Consider the following 22,116-nt stretch of genomic DNA (forward strand, 5'->3'; position numbering starts at 1 on the left):
CTTTAAATGAGCCTTCACACCAGCTGGGATTTAGACTCTGCAAGTCTGAATCATAAACAATAACTTTCTTTCCCAAGATCTCATCTGTCTGCCACCAGAAGAAAGAAGATCCAGCTCGAATCAGTTACTAAATTCAAGAATGATTATAAACTCCTTCTATGACTCATAATCTAGATAATCATTAAATAAACATGTTTTTACTACTCATGATAATTATAGTATAATGAAATGCTTCATTAATCTGTGCTCACTGAATGGATGTTATGTTTGTCTAATAGAACCTGCAATGTGTTCACCATGTTTTGACGACAAGGTCCTCACACCTGCTCCACACAATAACAAGTATGGCTAAGTTAAATGCATGACACATAAGTAACCTTTTGCCTAGATTCAGAGTCTCTCCATCACAGAGGGTGTGTTCTGAGATGCTTGGTAACATCCTCAACGTGCCAACTTCTGGTTGGCTATTCAAGATAACATCAATCCGTTAAAACTAGTTTTACTCTGGTTTTTCCCGGAGTTCAACTTCAGACAAAACAGTTTGAACAGCTCAACTGTTCGAGAGCTCGAGAGCAAGCTTTAGACCGGCCATCTTTAGCAGACCTCTTTAACCAAGGATTTTGACACGTTGTCAAAACATTTTTTCGCACCTGCGAAGCTTAGAACAACAAGATAGTTTTCCTGCAGAACAAAGCTGATATTGCTCAACTCCTTAAGAGTTATTCCTGAGACGCAAGCTGATTCCAACCTGTGCTGCCTGGTGACATCTTTTGGACTGGAGAAGTCGGTGCTTGCGGTCAATCTACCGGACCTGGGTGCCCCGAGGTCATCCGACCTCTCTGACCTCCGGATCCGTGATGAGGGTCATCAAAGGGTGAGGTAGAACACAGAGAGATTGCATCTGAATGCACTTCTGATGATAACAACTTCCTAGTTTAACGCAGACCAAATTCTTTTACATCCAGAACTCAGAGCTTCCTTATCAAAATAAGCTGACTGATATCGCAACCACACATAGGTTCCAGACATTACCTTTAGCTCCATCCTTTCACAGTAAATAATAGTTAAACAATTAGTCATGTTTTAAGTTGTTTGTAAAATAAATTCTTACTTTTATAAACTTGACTCTTTCTTGAAGTAACACGAAGTGTGGTTGATCACAGAAAAATCAAAGAACCTAGATCTTCTTAATTAAATCCTAGAATCTTCTGATTAATTACAATAAAGACCTCGCAGGTTAATATTTTATATTTAAATAGAATATTACATCTTCATGGTCATAACAGATAAAATCATCAATTTGCCTCCACTACATAACGTTGCTTTAACTTTAGTCAGGCATGAACAAAGCAGCAGAGATTAGACAGCAGGTTAAATGATAAATTGATGGGAAGGTTAACAACTTTCATCTGAAATAGTGAGTTAACTACCCATGTCAGCAGTAACACTCTCTGGTGATGAGAAATGAGAAATCATGAAAGATATCCAAGACTTTCTGTAAATGTAGAAAGTAAAGTTAGAGCAGTGAAAGAAGAAAAAAACGTATTCAGAAAACTTAAAAAAGTGTTTACGCTCCTGACCCAAAACACTAATTCCTTCTAATTTCTTCTCTTAAATGAGAGGCCCATGCAGTGCCACGATAATCCTGCATATGCCACAATGAAACATCTTTATGCACAGCACAGGGTTTGTGAAGAATAAGATTCACATCAAGCCTGATAAAAAAAGACAAGAGCAGAAATCTATTATAGAGAAGTCACTGACAATGCTCCATCATAAAGGTCTCACAGACAGAAGCATCAACCCAGCCTTGCCCTCAGCTGATATGAGATGTTTTGGTGATTATGCATGCATATGGATGTTTGGCAGCGGCAGCACTGAGGAATCCACAGCTGGAAACAGTAAATAAACACGCTAATTAAAGGAAGGCTGGTTGACCAAGCTTGATGACAAGACAGAGCGACTCCCTGATATTCACACTGATGCACCTTCACAGTGTGTGTGTGTGTGTGTGTGTGTGTGTGTGTGTGTGTGTGTGTGTGTGTGTGTGTGTGTGTGTGTGTGTGTGTGTGTGTGTGTGTGTGTGTGTGTGTGTGTGTGTGTGTGAACAATGCAGTGGTCTATTTTTAGACTGAGGGGAATTTTGTGGAGCAGACAGTGGTCCCTGCAGCACGGCAGCACTGTCTTTTAGGTGAGTGATGGTGAGTCAGACAAGCTACTTATGGTGTGAGCAGCATACAATTACACAGCATTAAAGCCTAGAGAGGCTATCCAGAGACCAGGAGGCTGCCATTTTGAGTCACCCAACAATTAAGAATTATCCCTAAAGGTAAAGTAATTAAACAAGCATAATGCCTTCCCCTCCCTGTTGGGCCGACACTCACATCAGTAGACACTTAACTGTAGTCTGCCTCTGCTCAGGAGATAAGATCAGGACCTGAGAGTGAGACTGGGTTCCTTCACTGTTGCGCTAACTGATAAACCCAGTGCAATAAAACAAGTGCATGCATTTGGTGAACTAGATAACTGAAGTTTATTACCCATTTTTACCTTAATAAATAATAGGATTTATTAGTTTATACTGTTTGAAATTAAACATGCTTGAAACCATTGTTTTAAATCTTTTCTAAACACAGTGTAGTAGATTTGCTTTTACCTTTTTTGCTGACAAGTGTCGGCTAACGCTGTAGCCTTCCTCAGAGCACTGCTGATGTTGGTGGCTTACTTCCTTCTCCATTTATCTGTGGGTAGCAGAGGACGAAGTCGGAAGGAAGTAACGCCACCAACATCGGCAGTGCTCTGAGGAAGGATACAGCGTTAGCTGACACTTGTCAGCAAAAAAGTTAAAAACAAATCTACTACACTGTGTTTAGAAAAGATTTAAAAGAATGGAAGGATTACACAGAACAAATGTACAAAAGTTGCTGTAAGTCTAGAATAAAAGAAAGTTCCAAAGTACATGAACTCAAGAAAAGACTTGTTGTTTTAAAATGATGATTTCCTTTTATTAAGAGAACAAATCTCTCCAGACCAGCCTGGTCCTGTAACCGACCCCTGAACCCTCTAACAGGCTGTAACACAACTGGATCCAGCATCTGTGATAACTAGTAATGAGTCTCTCATCACTGCGGAGGGATTTTGTCACACTCTTGCTTACAGTTTCAATTCAGCCACAGTGGTGGGTTTTCCTAGACCAGCAACCCATCCTATAAATGTAACTCTGGCCACGAGCCACTGAAACCACCCAGTCGTGGAGCAAAATATACACCTGTCTTTCAAACTGTCTTCACACATAATTGGACACCACTAGAACCAATAAGAGTAACCAATGTGACAAATCCATCACTCTGGAAATCAGTCAAGGGGACATTTCAGCATAACCAGAAGAAGCAGAAGATCTGAGATCTTAGAAATAAATGACTTAAATATCTGCTCATGTCTCAAAAAAGAGACCAAATCTAAAAACTGTTTTAAAGGAGTGCCAATCCTGAGCCGACACCACCTTTGAATTTTTTCTCAATGGCATCTCTAAAGAACACCCATTTAACGTAGAGCGCTGACCGGCCCGACCTAAAATTCTTCAGGCCAATGGTAGAGCTGCTGAGGTTACAATGGAACATGGCTAGACCGAGTTTGTCTAGTTTTCTGGGCAGCACCAACGACCTGTTTAAGGTCAAATGTCAATTCACCGTTCATTATTTAAAGGAACACTTGGTAAGTTTGGGCATGCTTTAACACCCTCTAGTGCTGTGTTGACGATCTAAAACATGCAGGAACCACGCTGGAAGCAGACTCCAGCGCTAGCCTGACTACTGACAAACAGAGTTCCTGTTAAATAACATGACTACTGAGAAGAGGCATCATGTGACCACAAGGAAAAGCTGTAAAGTATCAGCAAACCTAAACACATCTTACTGATCTTTACAAGCTACGAACGGCTAGCCAACAGGACCTGCCAGCAGCTCCATCTCACTGGCAGCGCGGCTCAGTGGCAGACAGATTCGATGGTATGTAAGGATACAAGATGCTTGGGTAGAGACGAGAAAGAATCACTGACTAAGCACTTGCCAGGTGAAATGAGAGCTTGTGTGGGTCTTAGGGTGGGTGTATGATCGGTGAGGGAATTGGGCGTGATCCCTACAGCCTGAAACAATTATTTAGAAACAATTACAAACCCAGGGAAAGAAAGACACATGCACAAATAAAATGCATTGAAGTTGTACTTACAAACGCAACAGGATGATCTTTAGGTCTGTAGTCAATTTGAATTCTTTGTCTCTGAGCTCTCGTGATTCAGAAAACTCCTGATGTTGACTCTTGTTTGAGTCATTTTTACTGGACGTTCCCTTGTTTTTAGCTTCACCAGTTAAATGTTTTCTTTGTTTCGTCTGAGGCTCCACCATGACAAACACGTTACAATAAATGCTAGCCAGGCATAGCTCGTCTGTCCTGAGGTGTAAACATGGATTGCTGTGAAGTATTACTGCTTCACGCAACATAAGTGACTTTGTGAGACTTCAGGGCAGCGGGTCCGGAGGGACTGAAGTTGCAATCAGGGTATCCTGAATTATTTCAAATATGTCAAAAAGTTACTTAGTTTGCCTTTAAAAACTATATTTTGTCTTTATTCAGGCTATCACTGACACAGAAATGTGTTTCCTGATCTGTAAGCTGTACAATACATTTTAACAGAACTATGAACTACGTACAACAGCATTAAAATGATTCCACTGCAGCAAAATGCTGAAAGACAGATTTAAACTACAAAGCACTACCATGTTGAAGTAGACCCGATAAAGATCATCGACCTGACGAGGAGTGAATATTTAACGTTAGTGTTTGTAGGACCCACTTGAGACTGAGAGGAAACATACAAACAACTATCTTAAAAGTCAGTGAGTACACAAGTGCAGACTCAGCCTAGAAAAGGATCAAGTGTCTCTTTATTTCTAACTCTTCTCAAAAATGTTTTACTTCTCATTAAAAGGTTCTTCCAGCTGTGACAGTGAATGTCACTGGAAGCTGCCAAGCACAGCTTTTAAATTATTTATGTCTCATTTTGATTTTTATTATGAAGCAAATCTTCTAAATCAATGATGTTTTTCTACATTTTATTAGGGTATCATGATTTCGATTCACTCACTCTGATCAGTGTGTTTTCACTCTTTATCAACACATATGAATGTTTGAAAGGATTTCACTGATTTGTTTTATTTAAACCAGCTGATGAGGCTGGTGGACACATCCTGTCCATCCATCAGCCTTTTATACTCCAGCGGAAGTCCTACAACCCAGGCTGAGGAGATCTCCAGAGACTTCTTCTATGACAGCTCATGATGTGATAAGGAAAGGACAGTTCTGCTGAGAACCTCCACTTTTATTGACGTTCCGTTATCTGCTCCCACTACATTTAGCTGTATAAGACCTTAAAGTTAGACTCCTAATAAAGAAATAAAACTGACAGCTCCTTGGTTGAATAAAAACAGCCTCTTCATCAGTGTTCTGGGGTTGAAATACTAACTGTAGGAGTGAAAGTAGGGAAAATAAAAAGGTTTATGTTCAAAAGGCAGATGCACTCAGCATAATTACTTTAGAATATTTATTTACGTTTAAATTCAGCTTCACTAAGCAACCCAGTAAAAAGTTCAGTAAACAGTCAGGCTGCTAAAATCGTCTGGGGTCAGTTAGTTCTAACTTGTTTTTAAAGAGCAAGTCACCTCCTACCAGAGTATTACTCCACTCCCACTTCCTGTTTGACAAATGCAACAAATGCTGTTGCCAAGCAGACCGAGAGGGCGGAGCCGCTAACAAATACACACACACACACACACACACACACACACACAGGCTCACAAGGACATTGTGACATGTACCATCTAACGTCATTGTGTACTTCTTAGCCAATAGCAATGGCAGATTTTTTTACCTGACAACGGCACAAGACTGACAGTTTTAGGCAGAATGCACTAAAGTGCAAAACTATTGAGTACACGTGTCTGCAGCACGATTAGACATGCATTTATATAGTTTATCAGCAAAAAATACTTGGTTTGGGGGTGACTTGCTCTTTAAACATTTAGAGTAAGAATGTTTCATTTTCCTGGACGCCTTCCTGGTGAGGTTTTCCAGGCATGACCAACCGGGAGGAGACCTAAAGGGTGACCCAGGATGGACTGGCCAGGGAATGCCTTGGGGTTCCCCCAGAAGAGCTGGCCCAAGAGGCTGGGAAAAGGGAAGTTTGGGCCTTTTGACTTAGGCTGTTGAACCCGTGACCCGACTCCGCATAAAGCTTGGTTTATGCTTGACGCGTCTGTGAGGTTCGCACGGCTCCGTGCGGCAAAATTGCGTCATTTTAACAACCACGCCCCTCCACCGCTCCTCCGCACGGCCCAAACTTTCCCCACCGCGCACCTAGGAAATGTTCTAACCATGCGGACAGTCGGATGCGGAAAAACATGGTGGACTTGCAAGAACTAGTATAGCAGAGGTTCGTACATACAGACATTTGTATGATTCAGCTCTCAGAGATCACCGTGATCAACATGTTGTTAATAATTCTTGGAGAGAAATAGCTCGCACTGTCAAAAAAGACGAGGACGCTGTTAAAAATGCTGGAATGCCGTGTTGTAAACAGTAATTTCTACTTCTACTATGGTGTTTAGTTTTTCATTTTCATTAGTGACTGTGTTCACCACAAAATTTGCCCCAGAAGTTGATGCAGAAACGCTCTCATTGTATCTTAAAGAGAAACTTAACAGAGACGTCACCTGTCTGAAAATTGTTAATTCACGGAGCAGGTTTGGCTCCTTTAAGGTTACGGCTGTGTGTGATGACATTGGTGAAATGTATAACCCTGAGCTTTGGCCTGAAGGGGCTCTGGTCCGACGGTATTATGAACCACGGAACCCCCGCTCTCTCCGCTCTACTAATGTGTCTCCAGCAGGGGATGTTCCCCCTGGTCCAAGCACCTCAGCATAAGCATGTCTCTTAGGGTGCTGTCCTATAATTGTCGGGCCATGATGCAGGGGATAGAGCTCGACGTAATGTTGTGGACAGCTTGCTTGAAGAATGTGAAATATTGTGTTTGCAAGAGACTTTTTTAGCTAAACAAGATCTGGACAAACTTAACTGCCTTAACTCTAAATTTTTCGGAGTGGGGGAATCAACTACTGATCTCAGCACAGCTATAGTCAGGGGTAGAATATCAGGAGGAGTGGCTGTGCTTTGGAACAAAAGAATTGATGCTGTAATTAAGCCAGTTAGACTGGATGTAGATTGGTGTATTGGCATACAATATATCCAGAATAACATTAGTTTTGTTATCCTTAATATTTATACTCCATACGAAACTGCTGGAAATGAAGGGGAATATATTAGTAGGTTGGCTTTTATTAATGCATTTATTCAAAGTCACAGTACTTATAGTATATATGTTGTGTTTTTCAGATAAAAAATCTCAGTTTGCTAAACACTTCACAGTTGTGTGAAGACAATGATCTTATTCTGTCTAGCTAAGTGTTGTTGCCAAAAGACAGTTACACATATATTAGTGAGGCTTGGCATAATACATCATGGCTGGATCATTGTATTAGTACAACTGATGGACATGCAGCTTTGGATAGCATGACTATAAAATATGGGGTAACTCTGTCAGACCATATACCTTTTGCTTTCTCTATAAATGTGGAACAACTGCCTAGTACAATGGGAGTTAATTACGTCAATAATAATGATGATAATATAAAATTAGAATGGGCAGCATTAAGTGACAAAGACATATTGGCTTATAGTAATAATACAGATCAATACCTAAACAATATCTCTGTGGCTAAAGAGGCTATCCTGTGTAAAGATGTCAATTGTAAGATTCTCAAACACAAAAGTGATCTATGCTCTATGTATGAGGATATAGTGGACGCTTTGTATGAAAGTGGTAGACCATTTCATGTCAAAGGTAAGAATAAGCAGAAACCTCATATCAGGCCTGGCTGGAAAGAACACGTTGCCATGTATCAGGATGAAGCACGGGTAGCTTTTAAATGTTGGGATATGATTGGGAGACCTAGGCAGGGTATGGAATTTGAACAGAAAAAACATGCAAATGCCAGATATAAGTATGCTGTTCGTTTTATATCAAAAAATGAGCAGATCATGAGGGCAGATATGGCCAGGAAATTTATGAGTAATGATGTCAATGGTTTTTGGAAAGATGTGAAAACAGTTAATAATTGCAAATCATCTCTACCAGGTACTGTTGAAGGTGTTTCTGGGGAAGATAATATTGCAGCATTATGGAGACATCATTATTATGCATTGTTAGCCTAGTGAACTAGACCAAATTCTTGCTTTGCAAAGTTTGGTCTAGGCATGCTCCATTGGAACCTCAGCAGCTCCTACCAGGACTGTGGCTAGCCAATCACAGCTCTCTAGAGGGGTTTCAAACACATAATGAGCTGTGATTGGTCCATAATGATAGGCCAATCATAGTGCTTTATCTGCTTAGTGAACAAATCACAGAGCTTTATCCGCTTTGTGGGCCAATCAGGGCACTCTATATGCCTGGTGGGTGGGATGATGCAACAGAGTGAAACAAGAGTATGTCACATTCATTGTCCAGTAGCATGCGGAGATCATTTGAAAGACAACGGTAGAACCCGCCCCACAACCGAGAGCCGTCAATGGAGCATGGCCAGAATAAATAATACATTTATTTAGTCTGGCTTGCCAGGCTAATGAATTGTTTAATTGTTTAAAAAGTGATCAGCATGAGGATGGCTCTGTAATTAATGATGAATCTATATGTTTAACGACCCATGAGGTGCATGATGCTATTAACAAACTAGCTGATAATAAGGCTTGTGGTCTGGATCACATTAGTGCAGAGCATTTGAAATATGCTAGCCATACACTAGCTCCCCTTTTAGCTCTTTGTTTTACAGGGTTTATGATTCATGGCATACTACCAGACTCAATGATGGCAATTCTGCTTGTTCCAGTCATTAAGAACAAATCTGGGAAGGTGACCAGTATGGATAATTATAGGCCGATTGCACTAGCCAGTGTTTTGTCTAAAGTTCCCCAGAGGGGGCAGTGCCAGTCAGATGTTTGTAACAACAGGCATTTGTACCTTTAAAGCGCTTTTAAGAAAACTTATATTCACTTTTACAGGCCGACTGGATAGCTCTGCCAACAGTATAATTTTAGCAATCACTGATCCTACTGTGAGCAGTTGTCGCTATTTGTCCAGTATAAGGAAACACTGGTTCAAGTGTTTGTGTGGTTAATCTTGTGTGGAACAGTTTATAGTAAGTTTTTAAATTACATTTAGATTTTTATTCAATCTTATGCTGTTATCTTTTTATTTCTATTTATCTATTTTGTTTCATTAATTGTTTTTTTTTATTTTGATGATCTGTTGTTTTATATGTATTTTATCTGGACCAGTCTGTCAATAAAGATTATCTATCTATCTATTTGTTGTGGCACTTAGTTTTACTGCTGAAAGCAGGCATTGAAGAGTTCAGTTATTTTCAGACGAAGAGACAAGGAAGTGATGAGGGATGAGGCACGGTAATAGGGACCCAACTGAAGCAGCCATTGGTTTTCATGAAGACCTCATCAGGCTGGTTAGCACAGAGTCTTTAAACACGCATCAGTAAGCTGGGAAGACAAGCGCTGATAAGACAATTGTGACACATAAGTCTCAAGAGAGACGCTGGGTAATTTCTGTCTCAGTGCACCCTCTGATGTTTTGTCAGAGGCGGAACGGATGTGACTTATTCAAAGTGCAGATTCATTTCATGCTGGCACTGCGCCGTGAGATCGGGGAAGCCGTGCGATTCATCTGTTTTCTGGGACGAGGCTCTTTTCTGAGGAGTTGCTCCTGTCAACATGAGGAGGCAGAGCTATTTTGCTGCTGCGGGGTGACAGGCCTGATGAGCCAGAGCATCTGGGGCGGCTGCAGCCTCTGATAGAGGGTGCTGATGGATGCCCCGTCATTTTTGCTCCCAACTCGATGACATGTATTCAATCTTGACCCAACGGCACCTGTTGATGGGGCAGGATTTAACTCGACCACAGAGCCGTTTGCTGCGTATGTGTGAGCGAGTGGAGGAAAAAACAGATTAGGAAAGACAGATAGATCAAAAACAGAAACCTTGCCAGCCATAATGTGTACGAGATGTAAGTAAGTACATTTTATTTATATAGCACTCGTCACAAACAGAGAATCACAAAGTGCTTCACATATGTCAAAAACAAAAACAAATCATAAAATCATATGAATCTTAAAAGAGAAACAAATTAAAATCAGGAAAACAAAGTTCAATATCATAAAACAAATAAAAGATGATTACAAATTTGAATTAAAATAAGAAAACAATAGATTTATGTTAAAATATGTCAGTTGGAGCCTCTAATTGCTTCAGCTAATTTAATTATTTTTGTAACAAACTGAGACACTGACAGTGTGAAGGGCAACATGGAATGGGTTAGGAAAAGGAACCACTGTGGACCTAATCTGGTATGTGAGAGGGGGGTTAGGACCATGGGGGTCTTAGCTCCTTTGAGTTTTATCACATTACCATCTAACTTGGTGTTTTGGTTGATTTTTCTCTAATTAGGACAATGAGCTGATCAGTGGGAAACATATAGAGCATCACATATAAAGTTTACAGTTTCTAAACTACAGTCTGTGGTTGGGTTTGTGCCGTAGAACCAATCCGTGTCGTAATGTTTGTTGTAAAGAACTCCACAATGTTGTAAACATCTGCGCCACTGGCACTTGAAATGGAACTGGCGCCTATCTTCAGCACCTCCGTGCGGACTGGCACTTCTGGGACATGGTGTTGCGCTCCGTGTGGCTCTCAGTAACTTTAAAGGCTTCTTTTTAAAATGACGGCACAAGACTGACATGGCGCAGCACATCTGTCTTCTGTGTGCCCCAGGCTTAACATCTGTTTCTACTAACTGCCCAAATGACCCAAATTTTCTTTGATCCCTTCACCTGTCTCCCCTTGAGCCTGAGATCAGAGGACTCAGTGGTCTCCTTTAAAAAGCAGCTGAAAACTCACCTGTTCAGGCTGGCTTTTGTGGGACCTCCATCGCCCTCTCCTTGTTCTGCTCTCCCTACCTATTCCACCTTCCTCAGGATCCACTGATTTCCCTCTTTCCTAGTCACTCTCTCTCTTTTTTTACATTTTTAAATCACAATAGTCTATTTTTTGCTCATTTTAAATATATTTTTAATCATTTTCTAAATTATTTTTTTATATTTTTACATTTTTTGTTTTGTGAAGCGCCTCGTGATTTTGATCTTGTGAGGCGCTATAGAAATGACACTTTCCTCTTCTTCTTCTTCAGTCATGCTTTATGATGTCCTAACATTTTCTTACCTCAAATGGCATTTAATGGTAATCGGCCTGTATTTATATAGTCCCTTCTCTAGTCATAGAACCCCCCAAGACACTTTACCAAATAGTCATTCACATACATTCACATGCAGATGGTGAAGAGCCACAATGTAGTTGCTGCTGCCTCGGGCTGACCCACAGAAGTGAGGCTGCCATGCAAGGAGGGTTAAGGGTCTTGTCCAAAGAGGGTTACGGGGTGGACACTTAACTCCTCTGCCACCATTGTCCCTTTATCGATTTTCCCAGCTTTGATTAGACAAGTGGGGTTAGCAGACTGCCTATGGAGTAGCACTGATCTAAAGGCTCAGGAACCCTTTGCAGGTGCTTTGGATTCATTAGCTGATTAGAGTGTGACACTTTGTGTCTGGAATATTGAACCTTTTCACAGCATTCCTGTTGTCTGAGATTTTGTATTTTGGAGTTTTAAAAAGCTGTAAGCCATAATCATCACAAATAAAGGTTTGACATATCTAGCTTTACATGTAATGCTGTATATAAATGTTTATTGTAGTTTAAGTGGAATTACTGAAAAATATTACTTTTTCATGATTTTTTTTAAACAACATCTCTGCATAACAGCTGCAGCCCCATCCCAATCAGCCCGTGACCCCCTCAGAGAACAGATCCTAACTTCCCATGAACCATTCTGTCCCTATTACAGCTCCTAGAGGTTCTGATTCTAACATCTCAACACCAAAACCTCCACATCACCTCCAGATCCTTTAGTGTCATAAAGGCTTTGAGCTAAAATCAACGCTAGATAAAAATTACTTTGTTAGGTTACAATGCTATGGCCAGCACACACACACACACACACACACACACACACACACACACACACACACACACACACACACACACACACACACACACACACACACACACATTTACCTTGGGGGCAGACGTGGTGTCCACAGTGGAAGAGGTGATGGTGGTGGAGGTCTCACTCACGGCGGTGCTGGACAGCTGCTCACCTGCAGGTTTGGAGATCACGTGAGCAACTGGCGACCTGCACACAAACAGAGAGAGAGAGAAAACAAAGATGTGTTAGCAATCTGCTATCAGTGGGACTTTGTAGCCTGGCCTGCCGGACTCGTCCTCTGTTTAATTCTGCACAGAGAATGAGTCTGGCAACTCTCCCATGCAAATAGCCCCACCCCCTGAGAATTCTAACCGAGCCAATCAGCACTGAGCAGCATACGTCTGGTTACTCAAAGGCAGAGAGGCACATGAGAGGTGGGACTAACCAGTTTAACAGTAACCAATCAGAAAAAATGTGGAAATGCCAACGGTACCACTCAACACTGTAGTCTTTCAGATGTAGTCAAAACTGGCACATGGCGATGGCGCAAACATCTTTCTTTAGAAGAAAGGCTGTTATGTCCAACAGGAAAGAGCCGTGGCGAACTCCACTTCAAATGCCATCTTCGTTGTTTATGAGGAACTGAGCATCGCGGTGCGTGACACACGCTGCTCAGCGCTGATTGGCTCGGTTAGAATTCTCGTGGGGTGGGGTTACTTGCATGGGAGCGTTACCAGACTCATTCTCTGTTCAGAGTTAAACAGAGGACGAGTCTGACAGGCCAGGCTAGGGATTTTGTGCGAAGTTTGAAAAAAGTGTCAAAGATTTAGATGAGCAGCAATTTGTATCATATTTACAGATACAAATATTGAACATGCGAGTTTTTCACTGTCACAGAGAAAGTGTTCAATTAGGAGGAGGATGGTAAAAAATGGTAAATGGTCTGTATTTGTATAGTGTTTAACCACCCAAGGCGCTTCACAGCACAGTCATTCATTCACCCATTCACACACATTCACACCCATTCACACGCTGGTGTTGTGTATAATTAACAAAACAAACTGGGATTGACCTTTAATTAAAGTTACCTGTATCTTCATTGAAGTTAACTTTAGAGTTTAGTGTTTGTTTAATTACTCATCTACTTCTATCTGTAGACATGAACTATTTCCCAGTTTGCTGCTGAGCTGTAGGACACAAACTACTAAAAAACAAACAGTAAACGTTTAAACCAGACAATGAATTATCCTGTTAACGCTGGCTGCTGCTCAGTTCCAGTGCAGCAACTCTGATTGAGCTTTACACAAGAGGCTGCTGATTGCAACGACTGATGGGGAAATTGAATTTGCTTAATTTATCTACTTACCAATCCCTAAGGGGTCTGACCTTTAAGCATGTGAATCAGTAGAAACATGTATGGTAAGTCCACAACACCATTTCATACACCATCTCTGTCCATCCATGGGAGGGTCTTTTGGTCTAGAGTCATTATTCAGATTAGAAATCATCTCAGAGATAAAGAAGTTCAATAGATTAAAATCAGGATCAAAGTTATTAATAAAAACTGTTAAACAGGCTGGAAACAATTAATCACATTAGTAGTGATTAATGAAACATGCCAGTTCATTGTCTAGAGATCTATTTATCGTCCTGATAGGCTGTCAATCAACTTCCGGTCCACTTCCTGACTGATAACCACTCCTTCTCCTTCATCAATGTTGGGCATTAGTCAGAATGTGTGGGCTTTGGTTTTTTCCACTTTTCTGGCCACAGGATCTCAGAGGTATTAAGGTCTGGGGAGTTTCCTGCACCTGGACCCAGCATGCTGATGTTTTGTTCTTGATCTTAGTTCTAACTTTATCTTTCTGGCCTGGTGCTCCATCACGCTGGAGAAGAATTTGTTCATCACCAAGCTGGTGTTCGGTGCTTCCACTGAAAGTCAGTGCTGTGTTCTGGGGACAAGCTGTGAGTGGTCCACTCGCTTGGTTGAGAAGCAACCCCACACATGAGGACACATCAGGATGCCAGAACACGGGACTGAAACCTGATGCGTAAAATCTGAACCATGTGGAAGGGAATATAGCATGTTAATCATCATGTTGCATCTCTTTGTGCTGCCCACTGCCTCTGTCAACATTCCAAACATAAACAAAAGTAATCCATCTGTTTTAGGAATTATACGTCTCAAACCTATCAAGAGTTCCAAAAACTAGACCCCCCCCCCCCCCCCCCCCCCCCCACCACCACCACCTGTTGAGTCCCCACCCTACAAATTTGTTGAGGATCCAATATTTTTGTTTCCTGAGACACAAAGTGAGGATCACCGAAGGGACTATGTTTCTTGGCTGACCTGGGAACACCTCCATATCCCCCTGGAGGAGCTGGAACAAGTTTGGGCTTCACCTCTTAAAACCCTTTCCCTAGCTGCTCAACCAATTGGTGGAGCATAGCTGAAGTCACTACATCTCACTGAAGCATTAAATGAACTTAACAAGTAAAATAAACAGTAAAACAAAGTAATTCTAAAGAATATGGAGTTGCTTGAAGAAAAGACGTGGCAATGTTATATTCCATTAATATTACCTTCATGTTATTACAACTGGTATATTATTATTAATAATTTACATTTAACTAAAGCCCTTATTGCCCCAAAAATGCAAAAGTTGAATGACTGTTGCTTTTTTCCTTGGTAAAGAAGTTTTATTTATTTATTTATTTAGATCTCCATTAGCTATGGATAAAGGGTTGAGATGCTGCCCCCATGACCTGATGGATGGATGGATGGATGGATGGATGGATGGATGGACAAATTCTGACACTTTCTCAAAGAAAGCTGTCAAAGAGCTGTTTAGTAAGATTAAGAACCTCAGACATATAACACCAGGATTAGCTTGCAAACTTCTTCTGACAGAGATAGCTGTACCTACTGTCAGTGTCAAGTCAGCAGATGAGGAAGATGAAAGTGCTTTTTAAACGACATTTAATTTGCGTTAAGCTATTAATGCCGATAGGACTATACTATCACCCAGAATATTTTAATGAGGAGGTTTTTCTGTTCAACATCAGACTCCTTAAATCCAAACCAGGCCTGTATAACTGAAGTCACCCCGTCTTCTTCACAAGCGCGTCTTCATCCACCCCGCAGCTGCAGCACCATCCCCAGCTGCTGCGTTCAAAGTTGAAGAAATGAGGACCCATGCTGCAACCCCTGCAATGAATCTGCGTATTTCCAGTATGCAGTCTTGAACACATTTGCCAAAAGATTTGTGCAATCAGATTTTCATTTTATTTCCTCCCAAAAAAAAAATTTAGATGACATATTACAGAAAATGGGTACAGCTTTCCTTCACATTTAAAAGCTATCCATTTAAGTTCAGAAATTTAAGACAGGCAGGATGGCTCTTTCTCCAGTCTGGCTCTGTACCTTCCATTTTCAAACAAGCATGTTAAAAAAAAATCCAGTTTGGACTGGGCCTAAAAATGACAGACCTATTTCTTAATTGCCCATTATCTCTAAAAAATTAGAAAAAGTTATGGCCAATAATCTGATTACTTTTCTAGACAACAGTTCTACACAACTGTTTTGGTAAATTCCAATCTGTTTTTTGAAAAAATCTTCAACAAAAACAGCTTTGCTTCAAGTTTCCAGTGACATCATGATGGCTGCAGACAATGGGATGCAGTCTTTGTATTGTTGGATCTTTCTGCAGCTTTTGACACTGTTGATCACAACCCCTTAATAGACTTCATGACTTGTTGGGGATTTCTGGAACTGTTGTAGACTAGCTCAGATTATACATTTTTACCAGAAGTTTCAGTGTCTGTTTAAACCAAATCATGTCAGATTCTACCAATCTGTTCTGTGGGGTACCCCAAGGCTCTAATTTGGGTCCGCTCCTGTTTTTACTATACATACATCCTCTTGGACAGATAATTGTGTAACGTGAGGAAATATGGGTTTTCTGTGCAAAAGGTTATACTTTGCCCAGCTGGGTCAAGAGCTGGGTCGCTCAGAACTTTCACCCACAGATTAAGACCTGAACGCCAGCGAGTCTGGGAGAAACCATAACATCTGAACACCTGCAGTGCCAGAAGATGTGTTCTCATGGAAAAGCTAGTCATAACATAACATAAAGTCACTCACACACACACACTCTCTCACAGTAAACTCCAAAACACATTTGCTGACGCACAAGTTTTGCTTTGAGAAGAGAAAGGCTTTTGGTAAGTTTCAGTCTGATGATTCAGTTCGAGTTGGTCAACGAGAGAGAGAGGACGTGTGAACAACCACTAACGGGGGAACGGAGCCCACCGGCTCCTTTCTGCCCCCCCCCCCCCCCCCACGCTATTCCTGCCAAGCCAGACAGGACAGCTGAATTACAACCGCTAACGCAGACTCGTGCCGCGTCTTTTGATTTTCTGAGTAATTAAACTTAAGAAAGCCCATCTGCAAACGCTCCATCATCACGTGTACCGAGGTCATCTCTGGACCGGGTCGCAGCACGCCTTCGTCTTCTCTGCCAGCCGAGGTGTCACCCCTGGATGAAACATCGTCCTTTGACGTCCCGGGTCTAAAAGAGGGTCCGAATACGGTGAGGCAGTCCATGAGAGATAGCGTTGAAGCATCTTTTCCAACAAAACCTAAGTTTATTCAAACCATCACTTTTCACTCAGACACCTGTTTCTTCCTGAAGCAAAATCAGATGCACACACGCATTCATCTCACCCTATTCTCAATTTTCACTACATTTTGCACACACACATCCATAATCACATCACATCACACCCAACCTTCAGCACATCCAAAACAAGGTCTATTTGAGCAAGTTTACAATATCAACTGTTAAAGATTGTTCAACAAAGTTGCCAATGTTGATTGTTGTTTCCTATGCGTGTCATTTCAAAATCATTAGTTTAATTTGAAGAATTAAATCTTTTAACTTTCAAACTTGTCTCTTCATTGAACTGAAACACAGACACACGGATATTATCGACAGTTTATCGATGAAAACAACCTTTGAGTCATCTTAAAACTATAAAATATGTAGGATGGTTCCTCTTTCATAAAAGAGCATAAACCATTACTCTACATAATTAAAAGAGCCTATTCAGGTTCACTACAATTGACTTTTTCAATAATGTCTCCTATCACATATAAAAAGAAAGAAAACAATCTTTTACATAGCGCCTCTAAATAAAAATCATGAGGCGCTTAACAAAGACAAAGATTTTAAAATATAAAAAATATTTTTTTTAAATGATTTAAACTATGTTTAAAAAGAAAAAAAAGTGATTAAAAATGTAAGGAATGTTGGGACAGAGAAAATAAAAAGGAAGGAGGGCAATGACTGTATCCTGGGAAAAGTAGAAAGAGCAGATTTAGGAGAGGATGATGACGAAGGTCACACAGAAGCCAGTCTGAACAGGTGAATTTTCAGCTGCTTTTTAAAGGCGACCACTGAGTCCACTGATCTCAGGCTCAGGGGAGAGAGTTCCAGAGTCTAGGGGCCACAGCAGCAAATGATCTGTCACCTTTGGTCTAGGGCTGCACGATATTAGGAAAACCAGCGATATTCGATAACAGTGCTTGATATTGCGATATCGATATTACTTGCGATAAATGAACAAATACTAAAGTATGCAGTGTTGATGTCGTCTGGCGTGTGACGTCTGCTCTGGGTTCAAAGCAAACAAAAACTAATGCATGAATTCCATTACAACATAACATTTTTATTGCAAATATATGCAGCTGCACCTTCTACTGTATTAGCAGCAAAACAACAAACTGCATGCATGCAGTTTCTCAGTGACTTTAAAACATCACCACCACCATAAAACTTTTTCTGATGCTCCACGTACAGAAAAACATCCCTTACCAGGGTTGTTGGAATAAATAAAAAAATCAGAAAAATAAGTTTAAATGTTAAATAATAGTTAACATCACTTAAATGCAACAGCAAATTCTCTCATTGCTACTGAACATTTTCTCCACTTATGTGGTTATGATAGAAGGCTGTTGCTGCAATTGGGAAGTGAACTGTGCTGGGCCAAACTAGGAGAACATTAAGATTTTCTGAGGGAAAGAGAAAAACAATTGTCTACCTTTCAGAAGAGGAACTTGCAAAAAAACTACATGGAAAATATGTGAAAACATTTGTTTTTAACCCCAAATTGAACAAGTTTACCTAGATCTTAAAAAGCAGCTCAGATGATGAAACTGCAACTATGATTCTGATAACAAGCTAACAAATTGAACTAGCTCCTCTAAGATAACCGGCTAGCAGAGCTTCTGACTGACAGTTTATGTGCAGCAGCAAATAAACTAAAGGAAAAATCACTTTGATGTGTGGGGGAACTTTTCCAGGCCCTCTTTAGCAGGGTGGGACTGGGAGGAGAGTGCTGTAGCCTTTTAGCTGGAAGCTAACCGGAGTCTGGGGCTAACATCACCAACTGGTGGAACACTAGCGACATGAAGGTGGGTTGGTTCACCGGCACGTGTTGGAGTCAGCCAGGTAAAAATGATTAACGACACAGAGCGGACTCACGTTCACGTTTGAAAGCAGCGCTGAATCCAGAAACCTTAGCACAAAGTGTGTTCGTTGCTCTGAGCCAGCATGACGAACAAGGGAATGGCGCCGCTAACTCAATATGGGTGTTGCTTTCCATCCTAAGGGTCTAAGTAGGGGGCGGGCGTATTACGGGAACGGACCCATCTGATTGGCCGCATATCAGAAGGGCTACATTTGATTGGTCAAATAATACTTCCACGTAAAAAACAGAGCTGGTTTACAAAAAGTTGATGTATGATACGGATGGAAATGTTTGAACCAAACATTTATTGCCATTTTTGACGTGTTTTGCGATGGGCCTATCGCATGTCCTGTTATCCCGATGACGATAATTTTTCGATACATTGTGCAGCCCTACTTTGGTCTTTAGCTTGGTGCGCTGCACAACCAGTAGGCTTTGGTCACTGGACCTCAGGGACCTGCTGGGGGTGTAGGGACTGAAAAGATCACCAATGTAAGATGGTGCTTGTCCATGTAAGGCCCTACTGACCAGAACCAGGATCTTGAAATGAACCCTGAAGTTGACTGGCAGCCAGTGAGGCTGGAGGAGAAGCGGAGTGATGTGGGTGTGTTTTGATGATTTGGTCAGAAGCAGAGCACAGGCATTCTGAACCACCTGTAGACGGTTCAGAGAGGTTTTGCTCAGACAAGTGAAAAGAGAGTTGCAGTAGTCTAAGCGTGAGGAGACAAGTCAAGTTCAGAGAGAGACAGAATGGGACTCAGCTTAGCAATGTTCCTGAGATGGAAGAAGGAAGAGCGAACAAGAGAACTCACATAGGAATCCATGGTGAGAGCTGGGTCAAAGGGCACACCAAGATTTCTGACAGAGGGTTTGGTGTGATAAACAAGCTGACCAAGTGAGTCTCCGATGTTGGAAACCAGCTTGTCTGGGGCACATATGAGCATATCAGTCTTATCTTCATTCAGCTGAAAGTTCCCAGCCATTTGGGTTTTGATAGTCTAAGCAGGAGTGTAACAGCTGCAGCTTAGACATCCCATGGGGCTTAAAGGAAATGTACAGTTGGATGTCATTTGCGTAAAGATGGTAGGAGATTCCTTTAAAGGAGCTCAGTATGTGCTGAAAAGGAAGCAGATAGAGGAGGAAGAGTAGAGGCCCCAGCACAGAACCTTGTGGGACACCAGTGTTAGGAATTGAAAACCAGGTCTTGTTGGGAACAATTTTCCATTGTTTCAATTACTAGAAATCGTTCACCACTTTCAGATGGCGCGAATGACGCCAGTGCACATGTTGCATAGCTTACGGAAGCAGGAAATATGCCGTCTAAGTGGCACAAATGCTCGAAAGTTTGGTTATATTTTACAAGAAAGCTAGCCTAGTGAACTAGACCAAATTCTTGCTTTGCAAAGTTTGGTCTAGGCATGCTCCATTGGAACCTCAGCAGCTCCTACCAGGACTCTGGCTAGCCAATCACAGCTCTCTAGAGGGGTTTCAAACACATAAAGAGCTGTGATTGGTCCATAATGGTGGGCCAATCATAGTGCTCTATCTGCTTAGTGAACAAATCACAGAGCTGTATCCGCTTTGTGGGCCAATCAGGGCACTCTATATGCCTGGTGGGTGGGATGATGCAACAGAGTGAAACAAGAGTATGTCACATTCATTGTCCAGTGGAATGCGGAGATCATTTGAAAGACAACGGTAGAACCCGCCCCACAACCGAGAGCCGTCAATGGAGCGTGGCCAGACTAAATAATACATTTATTTAGTCTGGCTTGCCAGGCTACAAGAAAGCATGACAACAAGGTAACTTGAAATATTTGCAAAGTAGACATTTCATCAAGGGAGGAAGCATTACGTATTTACAAAAACCTTTGGGCACAAAATACATTGATAGCATAAAGTTATTGATATGTTTTGACTGGTTTTGACCCGCTCTGGACTAGTGAATTTAATCGCAGCAGCAGCAGCGGTGATGTTTGCACGTCCTCTCCTGTTAATACTAGGGTTGTCACAGGTAACCGGTGTAGCGGTAAACCCCAGTAAAAAAGTTGACAATAATAATAACCGTCTTGTTTTTAAAAAAAAATATTATCTTGGTGGATTACCGTGGCTGCGGTGTAGGCATGGTGACCCTCTCCCTGGGCTGCCACCTTACCGTGGTGGAGGGGTTTGAGTGTCTAAATGATCCTAGGAGGTAAGTTGTCTGAGGCTTTCTGCCTAAGGGTCAGAGCTGGCAACTGACAAATAACTGGTGGTGAGTTGGCTCAAATGGTGGTGGAGGATGCCGGTCAGACCAGGCAGGCCCAAACGTATTGCAAGGGTCTGCTGGGAACGTCTGGCAGAGTCTCCTGACAGAAGGAGCTTCAATTCCCACCTCCGACAAAACTTCCAAAACGTTCCGGGGGAGGCGGGGGACATTGAGTCTGAATTGACCCTGTTCCGTGCCTCCATTGTTGAGGCGGCCGACCGGAGCTGTGGTCACAGGATCGCCGTGCCTGTTGTGGTGGCAACCCCCGAACCCGCTGATGGACACCCGCAGTTAGGGATGCTGTCAAGCTGAGGAAAGAGTCCTACCAGGTCTTTTGGCCTGTGGGACTCCAGAGGCAGCTGACGGGTACCGGCAGTCCAAGCGGAACGCGGCTCGGGTGGTGGCCAAGGCAAAAACCCGGGCATAGGAGGAGTTCGGTGAGACCATGGAGCAAGACTTCTGTACGGCTTCAAGGAGATTCTGGTCCACCATCTGGTGCCTCAGGGGGGCAAAGCAGTGCGCTACCAACACTATCTATAGTGGGGACAGTGTGCTGCTGACCTCTACTCGACCTCAGTGCAGCTTTTGACACTGTAGACCACAACGTTCTACTAAACAGGTTAAATGCCCTGGCTGGGATTTCAGGTTCTGCTCTAGACTGGCTCTCTTCCTATCTCACTAACAGAACATTCACAGTGAAGTCTGAAACCTTCTCTTCACATTAATAACATAATTCGGTCAGCATACTTCAATCTACGTTCCATAAACCGTCTCTGCCCCTCACTGACCCCTCACACAGCTGCCATTCTCGTCCACAGCCTCGTCACCTCCCGTATCGACTATTGCAATTCACTTCTTTATGGTCTCCCCAACAAACTCCTTCATAAACTGCAACTGGTCCAGAATTCAGCAGCCCGTATTATCACCAGAACCCCTTCCTTTCACCACATCACCCCGGTTCTCCAACAGCTTCACTGGCTCCCAGTTAAATTCAGGTCCATCTTCAAAATTCTCCTCCATACCTTCAAAGCAATCCACAACCTCTCTCCTCCATATATCTCAGACCTTATAAGTATTCACACCCCGTCCCGTTCACTCAGATCATCTTCTTCCATCCATCTTGC

General features: G+C 42.0%; 1 protein-coding gene across 14 annotated transcripts in view; it reads right to left on the reverse strand.

The window, feature by feature from the left end:
- The window catches only part of plekha7a (pleckstrin homology domain containing, family A member 7a), a 262,547-nt gene that overhangs the window by 57,245 nt on the left and 183,186 nt on the right, over positions 1-22,116 (reverse strand). For 13 of the 14 annotated variants that reach the window (XM_015963838.3, XM_054732798.2, XM_015963841.3 and 10 more), the window contains one exon: positions 12,303-12,420. In XM_015963838.3, coding sequence (XP_015819324.1) covers positions 12,303-12,420 — 118 coding nt within the window. Of the gene's footprint in view, positions 1-2,656; positions 2,753-12,302; positions 12,421-22,116 lie in introns of those variants that run through there. The other variant, XM_054732801.1, reaches the window with a different exon arrangement.

This window comes from Nothobranchius furzeri, chromosome 4 (assembly GCF_043380555.1).
Source record: "Nothobranchius furzeri strain GRZ-AD chromosome 4, NfurGRZ-RIMD1, whole genome shotgun sequence".
NCBI classification, from domain to species: domain Eukaryota; kingdom Metazoa; phylum Chordata; class Actinopteri; order Cyprinodontiformes; family Nothobranchiidae; genus Nothobranchius; species Nothobranchius furzeri.